The sequence below is a fragment of the Pinus tabuliformis genome, chromosome 2_2 (genome assembly GCF_031772625.1).
Source record: "Pinus tabuliformis cultivar Carrire ecotype Pingquan chromosome 2_2, CPIR1, whole genome shotgun sequence".
Classification (NCBI taxonomy): domain Eukaryota; kingdom Viridiplantae; phylum Streptophyta; class Pinopsida; order Pinales; family Pinaceae; genus Pinus; species Pinus tabuliformis.
In genome coordinates this window covers 1,263,843,794-1,263,860,786 of record NC_142300.1, presented here as the reverse complement: position 1 = coordinate 1,263,860,786, position 16,993 = coordinate 1,263,843,794, and the positions used below count along the sequence as shown (strand labels likewise).

Genomic DNA, 16,993 nt, shown 5'->3' with positions numbered 1-16,993 from the left:
GAGTGTCAAGCAATCCCAAGTGTCCAACCCTGAAAATCACTGAGAAATTACGTGATATAGAAAAGCCCAACTCCTTCCCATGCCTCTAGGGGTCGAGCTCATCATTCTAGGAGCTGTTTCAACCATATCTAAACAATGAACTAAAAAATAGGCAATGAAACAACTTGCCTCTATATGTTAGGAAACTGATTCATTCACTCACATTTCACCTTTTGGTGAATGAATCTACTAAGACAAGTAAAAATGTGCCAAAATTACATCATGGTCATGAAATTACATCAAGTTAGATCAAGAGTAACATCAAAAAGTAAAACTAGTCAAAACTGGCTGAAATTCTGAGCTGAAGAGTGAAAAATAGGCCAAAATTCTCTATGCGCCGCGCCCAAAACCTGTATGCGTAGCACAACTTTGAGGCTGATTTTGAGGCCCTTCCCAAAGTCAAAATTGAGCTCATGATAGCTCATTGGAAAGCTATGCCTGTCTACTTTCCAACCCAAGTGGAATTTCTAGATTTGGATGTCATTTGCCCCTCCAAAACTTCAATCTCCCAAGACTGCTTCCTGTGGGTGCAAAAGGTGGCAAAGAGGTCATTTTTTGTGTGTTTTTGACCCTTTAGGCAACCCAGAACTTGATGAAATCCTTAGGTAATTCATGAGCATGCATAAATTTTCATAAAAAATCCAGAAATGCAAAGTTTTCCTCTAGAGGATCTCCCAATTATAAGCGCGCGCCAAGTGCCGCTATGCGTTGGGCAGGAAAATTTGTTTTGAAGCCAAAAAATTCAAAATTGACAAATTTTCTCCAAATTTGTTGAAATTTGGACTGAAGGTCCATCATCCAGTATCATGCTCAGCCAAAGAATCTTTAGCCAAGATTTGGAGCCTATCATGCCTTTTGCGTCGTTTTAGTGCCCTCCTTAGTCTTGCCTTCAGGATTTTGATCCTTGCTTTGCAAACATGAGTTCGTGCCCAATAATGATTTTTCATGTGCTTGAGCATGTCCTTGTCTTTGTTTTCCTTTGCCAACAGCTTCTCAAGATGAATATTGACCCTCTCAAGCCAAGTCTCTTAATCAGCCTCTATCTCCTGCTCCAATGAAGTGAACTCTATCCTCCTCCTTTGGGCAGCTTGGCGGTTTTGCCGAATGTTTTGTAACTCCATGACTATATGCTGATCCTCCAATTGTTTGTTTCGCTGCTCCAAATAGTTTATGACCCATTGAGCTCTCTGCAACTTTTCGGTCAATGCATCTATCTCGGCCTTCTGCTCCTGAATAATCTCCCTCAGCTTTGAGGTAGGAGAGCTCACATCATCATCAATGAGGATGAAATCAGTGTCTTGGCCTCCTGAAGGGCCCTCATCTTGCATAGGCTTCTTGCCTTTCTCTTGTACCTGTACCTGTGCTACTGATGACCGCAACGAGACCCTTTCCACCCCAGGTGGAGATAGTACTTGTCGAGCTGCTGCAAACAATCCCCTCATGCCTCTCTGATAGGTGACATATGTCGGCACACTAGTAGTCTCCGCCTCTTGAACTCCATACTGATGTGAAGGTTCACCCACATCATGGACAACCTCCTGATGAGCTGCTGAAGCTGTGAAGAACTCACGGGAAATGAAGTCTTCCCATGTGATACCCTGCAAACCAAGCTGATGCACAACAATGATCTTGATGAGCGCATAGTGATAAATGCTATTGTACTGCTGTTCAGGAGTCTTCTTTTGCACAAGAGTAGTCATCCTCTCGATGTTTCGACACATGAAATATGGAATGTTCATCATCTTCACTCTCGTGAAATGCATCAATAACCTGATATGGTATGCATAGAGGCATGAGAAGCGGCCTTCACAACTGAAATATCTGATAATGAGTCTCATCAACGACGCATAGGATTCTTTCAAAAACCGGAATGGGAACACCCTGCTAAGTTGTTTCACATAGCTGGGCCTGATGTATGGTTCATAATGTACTTTTTCTACCTGCATTCTTTTGTTCCACTCCTCACCTACATTCGGTATTCCTGTTGCTTGAGAAATGGTCTCTGGTGTCAAGGTGAAATTTACACCAGCAAGAGTTACTTGACCATCATGCAAATGCAAAACAAATAACTGAGCCAACTCCTGATGATGTTGAATCTGAGCAATCATTTCGCAATACTGAAAGCATGACTGTTGTTGGAAACATGCCATGGCAAGTGGGCAGGCTTGCAGTTCAGTCAAAGAGGTGGGCTCTTCTTTAACATGTTTGCCTCCTTTACGAGGCCTCCATGGTGCATGAAGCTCTATGGTAGAATCACTGTCTTGTTCATATGATGAATCAGTCTCCATTTCCATAATGTTTCAAGCAAGGTGTATGTCTGGTTTGTTGAGAATGACTAATTGGTGCCTTTGTTTTCAATGCCAAATGTGCCAAAGGGAAATGAGGGACTGTGAGGAATATGGAACAGTGGGAAAAGTGGAGTTTGTCAAGTGAAATTAAGGTGTGCAATAACAACCACTTGACTGTTGGGAATTAGGGATTTAGGGATTTTGCAAATGATATGGGGAAGGGATAATGATAAGAAATGGTAGTGTTTTGGGATAGGAAAAAAAAACAAAATGGGGACAAATGATATGAATGATTTTAGAATATAGGGGAAAGGAGAGGGACTGTATAATGATGTGACAGTGAGGGGAAAGGAATCACAGGTAGGAAATGATAGTATGACAGTGAGTATTCAGCATGAAAATGACTTTTTAAAACACCATTTGAAACCCTAAGGAGCAGCTTCAACAAAAGGATAGGGTTTATGTTTTCATCATTCAAACCTTATATTCTTATCTTCAAATCACAGCAAACACCATTTAATAGCAATGGCAAAGGCTTAAACACTTACTTGGATCATAGAAGACTGAGTCAATTTGAATAAATTTGGAAGCAGTGATGAAATTTCAGTTGGCAGCTCTCTGCACCGCGCGCACAACCCAGTGCGCCGCACCATCTATGTGTGTCGCAATAGTTATAAATTACATAGTGAAAAACCTCTGTATGCACCGCGCCTTTCTCCCAATGCGTCGTGTAAGAAATTCAACACACAGTCGGCCTTCAAAATCACAATTCCGCCCTTCCACAATCTAACTTGACTTCTTGCTGTCTCTTTATGTGCAAATGAATTGTTTGGACACCAAAATATCTTGTATAACCATTGGACTTAAATTTTTGATCTCAATAACCCACTTTCTAATGTTTCCACTTTGGCACTTTTCACTTTCTAATACAAACTTTGTTTTTTGTTGTTTCCTTTGACTTTTGACTGAAATGATGAAACTCTTGGAAATTTTTTTTTGCAGGGATGGATGGCATTGGATTTCGGCAAAGGATGACTAGGGCTACACCTGAAATACTCCATGACTGAAAAACTTTAAAAATTACATATTTATTACAAACAATAAATTTGATTATTTCTTCTTCAAAACAGAGTTTCGAAGAAGAATCATTTTCAAGCATTATTAATAATGAATATTTTGGAATGAAAACTTATTTGGAACATCCTCATGTGCCTGCTGGCATTATTAGACACTTTGAAGACAAAATTTGCGAAACCCTAGACCTAATGACTGAAATGACTCTTGGCTGACCAAAAGACCATCCATAATGACTGTAAAATTGGCTTTGATGAACTTTGATGATCAGACATGAACCAACAGGTACATGACATGAGGGAAGTATGGAGACAAGACCCTTCCGTCAGAAGATTGATGCTCCTAATGGAATGCAGATGATAGGACTGTATGAGACACCTAAAATGAAATGCAATAAATGAGATTTTGATCTCTGACAGAGGGCTGAACAGACTAACTCTAACATTGGCTCCAATGGGGATGGTAGCTCCTTGGAGGTGCCAAGAACTACAGATCTCTGGGAGAGATAGACAGTGCCTTCGTCCATTGGGCTATGGAGTCAATAACTTCGAAACACCTAAAACCCTTTCACTACGAAACTTTGACTCAAGACTCATAGTTGAACTGACTAATTCCAAACTGAAACAAGACTCTCAAAAGCGAAAACTAGACACTCAGTTGAAACTATATTTAAACTGATTGAAACAAAAAATGACTTAGGACTAACTTAACTGAACAAGTACTTACAAAGCTTTTAAATGGCAGCAGACCATTGAGATTTTAGAACTTCAAATCCTAATGACAACCACCTGCCTACTGATGAAATATGTACAATCATGTGTAATGAGCCTTCCAATGTAACCAATCCAACAAATGGCTACTCAATGAAATTTTGTTCTCACTTTCCCCTAGCAGGAAGAACGATGTACATGTAGGCAACTCACAATAAGAACTGATACCAAGGCTTATGCTAACAAACCAGGCAACATTCATCTTCTCTAGTGCTTGAAAAAGGATGCCAAAGGGATCTTGATAATCCTCTTGTCTTGAGATCCAGCAACAAAAATACAAGTACTCCCTTCATTCTGATATGAAAGAACAACTAGGTGTGGATTGATAGTATCTGACTTGAATTTTGGCATACTGTGTCTCTCAGATTCACATTTCTCGATTTCATGGTCTAGGTCATTCTTAAATAGAAAACAATCTTCAAGATTATCAAACATGACAGCCTTATCATCTTCATGAAAGAAAATATTATCTATTTGCTAATCTATAAAGCTAATTACAAGATTGTCATCATTTTCAAAAGAGGAAGAAGTTTCACCAACACTTTCTTGACCATGTGCGCACTGCAAATCTGCTTTAGCTTGGGCTGTAACATAACCTTTCACAAGTTGATCTATCTCATCTTTAGACAAAGGAGAAGGCACTTTCTGTTTTGTTTTTCTCAAGTGATTTTTGTCTTCTTGAAATAACATGAAAAACATGAAAAATCTGAATGACAGTCCCGATCTTCTGAAATTTGGAAACATTGTTGATCATCTTCATATGACATGGCAATTAAACTATCCAAATTATCATTTACCACTGAGTTATCGAAAGAAGATTTTTCACTTACTCGAACAAAGGTTTCATCTTGTTTTTCATAAAATGACTGGATTACCTCCTCATGAAGGCTTTGTTCAATAACTATATCTTCTTCATTCCAGATGATCTCAACAACAGAGCTCTCCTTCATGGGATTCAAAACAAGGTTGTCTTCATCATCACGATCTTAATCTAGATTTGAAATAGCTGACTTGACTTTGTCACCTTCTAAAATTGAAACTTGACTTCCCTGCATACTGTCTTCTCCTATGGACAGATCTGAAATAAAACCTTCTCTTTCATCATCTACCACCGTACTAAGATCTTGATCCTGCTGCAAATTTCCCCACGCATCTTGATGAGTATCCTCTAAGTTCTCTTTATGCTGCTGAAATGGATTTTCGTACAGAGCCTCCATGATCTCATCGTCCATGAAGTCATCATCTTCATAAACTTTCTCAAGATGTTCAATAAAACTATAAACATGTTTGCAACAGTTCTGAACCAAATTTAATGATGGATAAGATTCTTTATACCTTTCAAAGAACATGGTATGAAAATCCTTTAAACAGTAAATAGAAGCAGGCAGCAAACTTTCATACCAAGATCGGGCTTCACCTTCTAGAGTGGCCATGAATATCTTCATCAAGAAATCTTCAGGAAAATCAACCTTCAACTTGTGAATATGTATGTGAAATCTAACCAGATGTAAAGTAGCATCATTCCTATTATCATCTTTAAACATAGGCAAATTCCTTTGCCAGTTTACCTTTGGAATTTTATTTGGAAAACCTAGAATGTGATCTCGGCTCATGGGAGCATACCGTCGAGCAAGCAAATCCATTTTGATAACAATGAATTGACCAAGAAATTCTTCAGGCTACTGATTCTTGAAGAGTAGAGTCGCCATAACAATTCTGAACCTTGGGATTCTTCGACATTGGAGTCGCCAGGTGAATGATTTCAGCCTTCATATGTGTCTGACTATTGTCCACCATCAACAATCAGATCTAACTTGATACATGTACTGGGGAAACTTGCAAGTTAGATGTTCAGCTTATAAGACTAGACCGGAGATTGACTGAAGCAGCTTTTATCTACTTTCGCTAATGCAAAGCAAGAGCGTTTTGAAGGCTACCTAGCTAACTTCAGGCTTTGTCTGTAGTCTATAGAGAAAGAACACTAACAAACAAATAAGCTTTTCTTTCCCAGTATGGTCGCCACTATGTTAGCGCCTAGATTTACCTCAGGCTGAAAAGGTAGGATCCGGGGACAACATCAAACCACGCTCAGCTTCGTAGCTAGCCCTACGAGGACAGGAGAGGGCTCTCTCTGGGTCAATCTCAGCAAGAGATAATCAATGGGGCTTGAGATGACTGAAATAAAACTAATTTTAGGCTAGATATGAAGTACAAGGATTTGATTTGAGTTTTTGGGGGTTTTGTTGGAATCAAGGGAAAGGCAATTTTGGGTCCGGGGATGAAGGCCAGTTTTGCAAAGTTCTAATTGGGGCAAGAAAGGCAATCGTTTTGATGCTTTAATTTGTAAAGGTGGAGGTTTTAGACCGGTGAGAAGCTGAAGAGGGCAAGAGGGTACCAAGAATCCTCTTCAAACTGAAGAAAACATTGAAAATTAAACAAAACTAACAAGCAGAGCACAACAAGCTAATGAATTCTACCTTTATCACTCATTTGTTTAATTTCAGAAGCAAATAGAAAAGAAAATGATGCACATAAATTTTAGTGAACTCACAAATTACATAGAGAGGAACACCATCAAAACATAGAGCCACAGGAATCCAAAAAAGTGCTACAAAACCCTGGTCTTTCCTTTGCCAAAAATGCAGAAATCAGATGTACAATGGAGTGTCAAGCAATCCCAAGTGTCCAACCCTGAAAATGACTGAGAAATTACATGATATAGACAAGCCTAACTCCTTCCCATGCCTCTAGGGGTTGAGCTCATCATTCTAGGAGCTGTTTCAACCATATCTAAACAAGGAACTAAAAAATAGGCAATGAAACAACTTGCCTCTATATGTTAGGAAACTGATTCATTCACTCACATTTCACCTTTTGGTGAATGAATCTACTAATACAAGTAAAAATGTGCCAAAATTACATCATGATCGTGAATTACATCAAGTTAGATCAAGAGTAACATCAAAAAGTAAAACTAGTCAAAACTGTCTGAAATTCTGAGCTGAAGAGTGAAAAATAGGCCAAAATTCTCTATGCATCGCGCCCAAAACCTGTATGCATAACAAAAATTTGAGGCTGATTGTGAGGCCCTTCCCTAAGTCCAAACCGAGCTCATGATAGCTCGTTGGAAAGCTCTACCTGTCTACTTTCCAACCCAAGTGGAATTTCTAGATTTGGATGTCATTTTCCCCTCCAAAACTTCAATCTCCCAAGACTGCTTCCTGTGGGTGCAAAAGGTGGCAGAGAGGTCATTTTTTGTGTGTTTTTGACCCTTTAGGCAACCCAGAACTTGATGAAATCCTTAGGTAATTCATGAGCATGCATAACATTTCATAAAAAATCCAGAAATGCAAATTTTTCCTCTAGAGGATCTCCCAATTATAAGCGCGCGCCAAGTGGTGCTACGCGTTGGGCAGGAAAATCTGTTTTGAAGCCAAAAAATTCAAAATTGACAAAATTTTCTCCAAATTTGTTGAAATTTGGACTGAAGGTCCATCATCAAGTATCATTCTTAGCCAAAGAATCTTCGGCCAATATTTGGAGCCTATCATGCCTTTTGCGTCGTTTTAGTGCCCTCCTTAGTCTTGCCTTCAGGATTTTGATCCTTGCTTTGCAAACATGAGTTCGTGCCCAATAATGATTTTTCATGTGCCTGAGCATGTCCTTGTCTTTTTTTGCCTTCGCCAATAGCTTCTCAAGATGAATATTGACCCTCTCAAGCCAAGTCTCTCGATCAGCCTCTATCTCCTGCTCCAATGAAGTGAACTCTATCCTCCTCCTTTGGGCAGCTTGGCGGTTTTGCCGAATGTTTTGTAACTCCATGACTATATGTTGATCCTCCAATTGTTTGTTTCGCTGCTCCAAATAGTTTATGACCCATTGAGCTCTCTGCAACTTTTCGGTCAATGCATCTATCTCGGCCTTCTGCTCCTGAATAATCTCCCTCAGCTTTGAGGTAGGAGAGCTCACATCATCATCAATGAGGATGAAATCAGTGTCTTGGCCTCCTGAAGGGCCCTCATCTTGCATACGCTTCTTTCCCTTGTCCTGTACCTGTACCTGTGTTGTTGATGACGGCAACGAGACCCTTTCCACCCCAGGTGGAGATAGCACTCGTCGGGCTGCTGCAAACAATCCCCTCATGCCTCTCTGATAGGTGACATATGTCGGCACACTAGTAGTCTCTGCCTCTTGACCTCCATATTGATGTGAAGGTTCACCCACATCATGGACAACCTCCTGATGAGCTGCTGAAGCTGTGAAGAACTCACGGGAAATGAAGTCTTCCCATGTGATACCCTACAAACCAAGCTGATGCACAACAATGATCTTGATGAGCTCATAGTGATAAATGCTATTATACTGTTGTTCAGGAGTCTTCTTCTGTACAAGAGTAGTCATCCTCTCGATGTTTCAGCACATGAAATATGGAATGTTCATCATCTTCACTCTCGTGAAATGCATCAATACCCTGATATGGTATGCATAGAGGCGTGAGAAGTGGCCTTCACAACTGAAATATCTGATAATGAGTCTCATCAACGGCGCATAGGATTCTTTCAAAAACCAGAATGGGAACACCTTGCTGAGTTGTTTCACATAGCTGGGCCTGATGTATGGTTCATAATGTACTTTTTCTACCTGAATTCTTTTGTTCCACTCCTCACCTACATTCGGTATTCCTATTGCTTGAGAAATGGTCTCTGGTGTCAAGGTGAAATTTACACCAGCAAGAATTACCTGACCATCATGCAAATGCAAAACAAATAACCGAGCCAACTCTTGATGATGTTGAATCTGAGCAATCATTTCGAATACTAAAAGCATGACTATTTTTGGAAACATGCCATGGCAAGTGGGCAAGCTTGCAGTTCAGTCAAAGAGTTGGGCTCTTCTCTAACATGTTTGCCTCCTTTATGAAGCCTCCTCGGTGCATGAAGCTCTGTGGTAGAATCACTGTCTTGTTCATATGATGAATCAGTTTCCATTTCCATAATGTTTCAAGCAAGGTGTATGTTTGGTTTGTTGAGAATGACTAATTGGTGCCTTTGTTTAATGAGGGATTGTGAGGAATATGGAACAGTGGGAAAAGTGGAGTTTGTCAAGTGAAATTAAGGTGTGCAATAACAATCACTTGACTATTGGGAATTGGGGATTTAGGGATTTTGCAAATGATATGGGAAGGGATAATGATAAGAAATGGTAGTGTGCTGGGATAGGAAAAAAAAACAAAATGGGGACAAATGATATGAATGATTTTAGAATATAGGGGAAAGGAGAAGGACTGTATAATGATGTGACAGTGAGGGGAAAGGAATCACAGGTAGTAAATGATAGTATGACAGTGAATATTCAGCATGAAAATGACTTTTTAAAACACCATTTGAAACCCTAAGGAGCAGCTTCAACAAAAGGATAGGGTTTATGTTTTCACCATTCAAACCTTATATTCTTCTCTTCAAATCACAGCAAACATCGTTTAATAGCAATGGAAAAGGCTCACACACTTACTTGGATCATAGAAGACTGAGTCGATTTGAATAAATTTGGAAGTAGTGATGAAATTTCAGTTGGCAGCTCTGTGCGCCGCGCGCACAACCCAGTGCGCTGCGCCGTTTATGTGCGCCACGACAGTTATAAATTACACAGTGAAAAACCTTTGTATGTGCCACGCTGTCTATGTGCACCGCGCCTTCCTCCCAATGCATTGCGCAAGCAATTCAACACACAATTGGCCTTCAAAATCACAATTCCGCCCTTCCACAATCTAACTCAACTTCTTGTTGTCTCTTTATGTGCAAATGAATTGTTTGGACACCAAAATATCTTGTATAACCATTGGACTTAAGTTTTTGATCTCAATAACCCACTTTCTAATTTTTCCACTTTGGCACTTTTCACTTTCTAATACAAACTCTGTTTTTTGTTGTTTCCTTTGACTTTTGACTGAAATGATGAAACTCTTGGCAATTTTTTTTTGCAAGGATGGATGGCATTGGATTTCGGCAAAAGATGACCAAGGCTGCACCTGAAATACTCCATGACTGAAAAACTTTAAAAATTACATATTTATTACAAACAATAAATTTGACGATTTCTTCTTCAATACAGAGTTTCGAAGAAGAATCATTTTCAAGCATTATTAATAATGAACATTTTGGAATGAAAACTTATTCGGAACATCCTCATGTGCCTGTTGGCATTATTGGACACTTTGAAGACAAAATTTGTGAAACCCTAGACCTAATGACTGAAATGACTCTTGCCTGACCAAAAGACCATCCATAATGACTGTAAAATCGGCTTTGATGAACTTTGATGATCAGACACGAACCAGCAAGTACATGACATGAGGGAAGTATGGAGACAAGACCCTTCCGTTAGAAGATTGATGCTCCTAATGGAATGCAGATGATAGGATTATATGAGACACCTAAAATGAAATGCAATAAATGAGATTTTGATCTCTGACGGAGGGCTGAATAGACCGACTCTAACACTTCCCACCAGATATTTGCTTTTCCTTTGAGATTGAAAAAGCTATCTTGGCTTTCATATTCTTTATATAATAAAATCATGCAATTCAAATAACTTCTTCATCCAAAGAAGCCATGTTTCTACATCTTCTGTTTTTTTCATCTCTCCATCAAATGTAGGAGGCTTTTCTTTCTTGAACTCATATGGAAGGTACTACTTGTCAGTCCCCCCATAAGGATGATGGCGGTGAAGAGAATGATTTTTCTCTGAACAATAACTACAATAGAACCCATAAGCACTATCTCTCCTATCAGGTGTATCCAAACATCTTCCACCTCTGACTATGCCATCCCTATCCAACCTATATCATGATCAAGACCTGTTACCATAAGCTCCATCAATCCTTTCCTGCTGTCCATGAATAATTCTTGGTTTTCCCTATCTTTGCAAATCCAATAAGCTCTGAAGGATCACTACATTAGCTTCAGCTTTGTTTTCTTGAGCTCTGGTAAGACTTTCCTGTGACTGAATTATCCTGTTATTATCCGCCTTGCAACTTTTGATCTCTACCTTCATGCTTCTCAATGTATCTGCTATATTAGGAGAGTACTCATTTCCTTTCTACTCAGCTGATCTATAAGGAGAGTAAGGTGAACTGTAACCCACCATTTTTCTCGTAATCTCTGAACTTCTTCCTCTTGCAAACATACCATGTTAGATAAACCAAATAGAAACATGATCAAACTTACCTTAATGAATTTTAGGGGAGGCTATATCGTCTGCACAAATCAATTCATATTAGCACGGTATACATTTATATATATAATGCCACCAACATATTAACGTATTGACATCATACATGATAACTGAATTGTAACACTGACTATATACATGACAACCATAGCCACCACAATGCATGCATACGATTGACATATATGCATAATAATCACATCTAGCCCATCCCATCCAAGTGTTTGAACTTGGAAGCTCTAATACTAATCTATAACCACCCCTCATAACATTTGCATGATTTTACAAGCTCCTAGGGTAAATGTGAGGCTAAGTGCTACTATGACATGAATCGACATCCAAGTTCCTGTTATGAAAGTGAGGCCTACAATCCGACCAATATTTGGCATCCCTTAGAGACCACAAACCACTCATGAGGTTGCAAACAACGCGAGGTGGTCAATCCCTGAGATAGAACCATTTTCACTGACTAAACACCCCAACCACATGAACAACAAGATAAGAGTGCAGTTATGAGGCCCCAACCACATACAAAAGCCTTCTTCCATGTAGTTATGACCTAAATCCTCCAGTTTAGTTCCAACAGTCCCAAGATTTGAGCCACTTTTCCAGGCTAGCCTCTAGCCCAGTTCCCACTACTGCCTATAACTTTCCAAAATCATAATTAACATGACGACAATGCCAAATATTCAAACTTGAAGCCAAAACTTGACCTAGATTTCCCAATACACATTAGACGTTTCGTCAAACCTATGGTAAACATGTAAGATACAAGTCATGAATGCATATATGATTATAAATTTCTAAGCTTCATCTAAGAATTACGAATAAGGTCTAATTCCCTCTCAAGTAGCTACAACAACACTTGTTATCCCATGCATTCATCAACCATTCAAATACTTATCAAATCATGAATGAGAGGCATAGCTAGAGAACATAATAGAACCATCCTTATAACCATCATATAACTAGAATATTAATCATGAAAAATCAACCATAAAACGAATATAATAACAAGTACAAGTGCTCACAGATAGGAAAATAGCTCTTATTAACTTATGCAAAAGCCAACCAAGTTAGGGGCTCTCACGTACCACCTGACCATAGATTCGGCTGAACCAAATCTTTCTTTCAGCTAATCAACCCCATGCCATATTCCAAGTATGAATGTGGGATCTCATGGGATAAACCAAAACATAATAAACCAAGGACTCTAGAGGTTAAACCACCTCCACCCTCACACTTTCGTGATCTCACCTAAACAAGTCCTGAGATCACAAAACCAAATTGAGCTTGGATGCCTTAGAATTTCTTCACCACACCTTGAGGAATTTATCTCTCTTCACCCACGTGTTGAGGGCATCCTAGAGAAAACTATCCACTTCCACCCCTTGGTAATTTTCTCGAGACAGCCTCACCCAGTTCCAAAACCTTCCGACAATCCAAAGGTCAACGAAGAATGAATCCCGTCGCAGCATGGCTATCCAAGAAATGGAAAGGAAAGGCTGAAACCACTGTCAATCTAGGAAAAACCCATGCCAATGACGACAAGTGAACCAAGTAAACAAATGCATTTGCCATGCATTCACACCTCAGTTAGGAAATCATACATGCAACTCGTTACCTGCAAAATCCTCCCATTGAAGCTACTGATCCAACATTCCCTTGATTTCCTTTTCTTGTGCTTCGTTTTCCTTTCTTGAAATCCAAGTAAATTCCAAAATGCTTCAAGATTATTTTAAGCGTGCAAGAGTGTATCAAAGAGAGAATGAAATGATAGAGCCAAACTGAACTAACAAAAGTTGTGAACTAATCCTTTCATTCCTTTTTATTATTGATATCTCCTTTTTCTTCATTTTCCCTCTAATTTCCTTAGCATGCAAATTTGTGTCTCTTCACCTTCCTTTTCTCCTATTTTCCTCTATTTCTCACAATTAAATATCAATTATTACCTCTTTGCCTTTGCCAATTTCCATAGCCATAAATAAACCAAAAGTGATTCTCACTATATTGTTTTGCCCAACATTTAGCATGGAATGAGTGTCACGTGAACTTGGTGTTATTTTTCCTTTATTACATGAAACTTTCAACCCAGGGCTATTACAGTGAGTGAACCTCCTTCATGTGATCCTTTTTCCTTTTTGAGTAGTTGATTTATGATCCTAAGCATCAATTGGTCATCTAATATTAGAAGACCTATATTTGCTTCCACAAATGTGTCAATAGTGATTATCAACACTTCTATGTGACTAGTTAGTGGGATAGTCATTACCATTTATATGCCTCAAATATCACATATATTCCTTCGTGATGTTTCCCTATCTATAGCACGCCCACTATGACAACACAATGGTTTATGTTTAGATTAACTTTAATATTTGGCGAAAAACCTTGATTTCAACATGAATAGTGGGTTTCCACCTATGTTTGTTATACCCATAGGTAGCTTAACAACATTGAATGCTAGTTTTCCTATTGATTATGATATTTATCTTGGGGTTGGCCCCATAGCTAGCATTACTCTTGTTCTTGGAGGAAATAATACTCTTACGGGTGGTGATGTGGGGGTGATCTAAGACTTCTATCAAGGTGCAAGACCCATCATTCATACACCATAATTCATTTACAAAGCACTTGGTCGCCATTATTAAATATCTTGATTTTTTTGTTTTTGATGTAGATCTTTCAAAATAATCACAATGAGTAAGTGTGGGTTAATGTTTTGAACGAGCTAATGTAGTGGTTCATCATCACGACAAAGGTCACCACCTTTCTATTCATGATAAACCATATTGGATGGTTCAAAAGGTCACCCCAAAATTACACATTGTGATTATTTTGAAAAATTTACATCAAAAGATTAAGAATCACAAAAAGTGAAGTTAAAAATACCTTAAATTTACTAAACTTAACAAATAAACCTACAAAACAGCACGCATTAGGGCTAATCATACCTAATAGATTACCATCCTACATTCCCAAGTTTAATGACAAACTTAATGGGTGGTCGAGAGAAGAAGATCATTTGAATTATTTCATAGCTTTCCACTCCTCGTGTTCATTTCATTTGGCTCCTTAGTAACAAGGAGTGTCACATCGTATTTTTTGCAACGCACGCTAACCACGAAATCCCCAAAAATAAAAGTGAAAAGATGTTGGGTCGCCTAAAAGAATGTGTACACTCCAAGATAGCATGTAGTGCATGAAGTACATGGAAAGCTGTTACCCTACTTCGGATCCATCTTGAAATTTTATTATAGCCCAAACTGTTACCTTCGGATCCATCTTGAAATCTTATTAAAGCGCATGAAATCTATCAAACTGTTGACGTTTCTTTTGAATAATGGGAGATGTATTTCTAACCCTAACAATTGCATTAAGAGAAAAGCAAGATACTTTATTGGAAATTCAGTTAGAAGGGAGATGCTTTGTTTGATGTTGTTTTAATTTGTAATATGAAGATTTAGACGGAAAAAGTTAAAACAGGACTTCCGATATTTGATCTTTGGAGTAGAGAATCTTTTTAATATAAGTATATAATTAACATCATAATCTCTTCCCTGGCTGAGTTGTCATCTCAACGCAATGAATATAAATTAAAAATTAAAACATGTCAAAAAAAAATACATACTTCAACATTGATTTCGAAAACAGTTAAATCATAGGCTGTGCTTCGTCTCCACCTCGGATACAGCTGCACGCATAGCTGCACAAGGATTCTCTAAATCACTGGCTGCAGGAAGCATTTGCTAATTGTGAGTTTGTTTTTCCTGAAAACCTGACAGTCTAACCTCCACATGTCTGCCATTAAAGACAAGTACAAATATACATTAATAATTAGCAGCTGGATTGAGTTCAGCTAACGCGATCCTCTGGCAAGCATTTCCTGGCATTTTCCATCAGAATCTTGACGTTGCAAGCGCATCTGCTGATAAAATGAAGATATAAACTCTTCTGCCTGCCTGTCAATTTCAGAGCTCAGGGAGCAGTTGGAACATCTGGTCGTCGAAACGAAAGTGCAGGAGTCTGACGATGACAAATTAGAATTAGAAAAGCGAGGGTCCATGAAACTGAAATACTGATCATCATTTTCATTGCAGGCAATGAATTGGGGAAAGCCCACAAAATCTGATTCAGATTCCAAATCATTTTTAACATTTCCACCAGTGCAGGATGGCACAAGTGCTCTCAGAAGAAAACGTCCATCCCAGTTCTTTCGTCTAAACCCTAATTTAACAACGTGATCACGAATGGACGAAGTTGCAGGAGCCTTGAAAATTCCTGCTGGAGAACTGCTGCATGAAAATTCATAGTGTTCATTGAAATTACCTCCGATGGAATTCATGTTCATGAATTTGTCTCCTCCAAAGTATTTCATGTGCAGATCAACAACCATTCTCTGCAATTTCTTCATTGCAATTCTTTTTCTCAGCATTACCACCACAAACCTCACCACGCTCCATAAACTCCTTGCTTTAAGGCGTTTAAGCTCTGAGGGGATCTTCATTTCTATACTACCAAGAGAAATAAAACTCTACCTCACTGCTCTCTGTAATGCTGGCATTTAAACATTTCAGAATAATGCAGGTGTAGATTGTGTGATAGAATTATATAAGAAACTAGCTGTGGATTCCATATTATGGATGCTTTCAGCCAACACTTGCAGCTGGCCATATGGGAAGCTACTTCTATCCTTCTCAATCACTATTATAATAGTGAAGAGTAGGTTTGGCTACCTAAACACTTGAAATACTTGCCCTGAACGTGGACTTTTGCAGAGTATTATAGCCATTCGGCCTCCATCAATGAACCGATGCAATTGCTTAGCAAATACTCGTCAAGATTCTTTTTCCGCTCAATTATTATGATGTGCCAAGCGCTTAGCTTCTCCTGGCCAAGATTCGTTGTCTCTTCAATTATTATGCTGGTGGTGCATAGCACAACCATGGATGGAGATATGTATTGATTTTGATTGATTGCGTTGACTTATAGTTCACTTCCTTATTTATTAGTTGTTTGTATTGAATATATTTAGCAAATTAATTATGTCATGACTATTTATTAGTTTCAGATAAATATGTCCTTATATAAAAAGATTATTTCAAAAGTTTGTATTGAATATCTTGAGCAAATTAATCATGTCATGTCTTGGTATAACATAACAACGACCTTAAATAGGCAAATCTTAAGATTATTTAAAAAATTTGTATGGACTATATTGAGCAAATTAATTATGTCAAGTCTATTTTTTAGTTTCAGATAAATATGTCCTTATATAAAAAGATTATTTCAAAAGTTTGTATTGAATATATTGATCAAATTAATTATGTCATGTCTTGGTATAACATAACAACGACCTTAAATAGTTCAAATCTTGTTGCATGGTATAAATTTGTTTATTGGCAAATGGGTGTATGTGGAGCTTATTTCTTTTTCAATGTATTAATTTATTTTTTAAATTTTATTTTTAAATATATATTTTCAATTCATTTGATTAAAAAAAAAAAATCCTTAAAATACTAAACAATTTTGAAAATAAAAATCCTTAAAATAATAAACAATTTTGAATTTAAATTATATCATTTATATTATTTA

The 16,993-nt window shown here is 38.2% G+C and overlaps 1 protein-coding gene across 1 annotated transcript; it reads right to left on the bottom strand.

Moving 5' to 3' along the window:
• Positions 1 to 15,014: 15,014 nt before the first annotated feature.
• On the bottom strand, positions 15,015 to 16,036 carry LOC149198086 (uncharacterized). Its single transcript, XM_089404062.1, has one exon. The coding sequence runs from the start codon at positions 15,903 to 15,905 to the stop codon at positions 15,258 to 15,260; it is 648 nt and encodes a 215-aa protein (XP_089260188.1). The 5' UTR covers positions 15,906 to 16,036; the 3' UTR covers positions 15,015 to 15,257.
• Between the last annotated feature and the right edge of the window lie 957 nt (positions 16,037 to 16,993).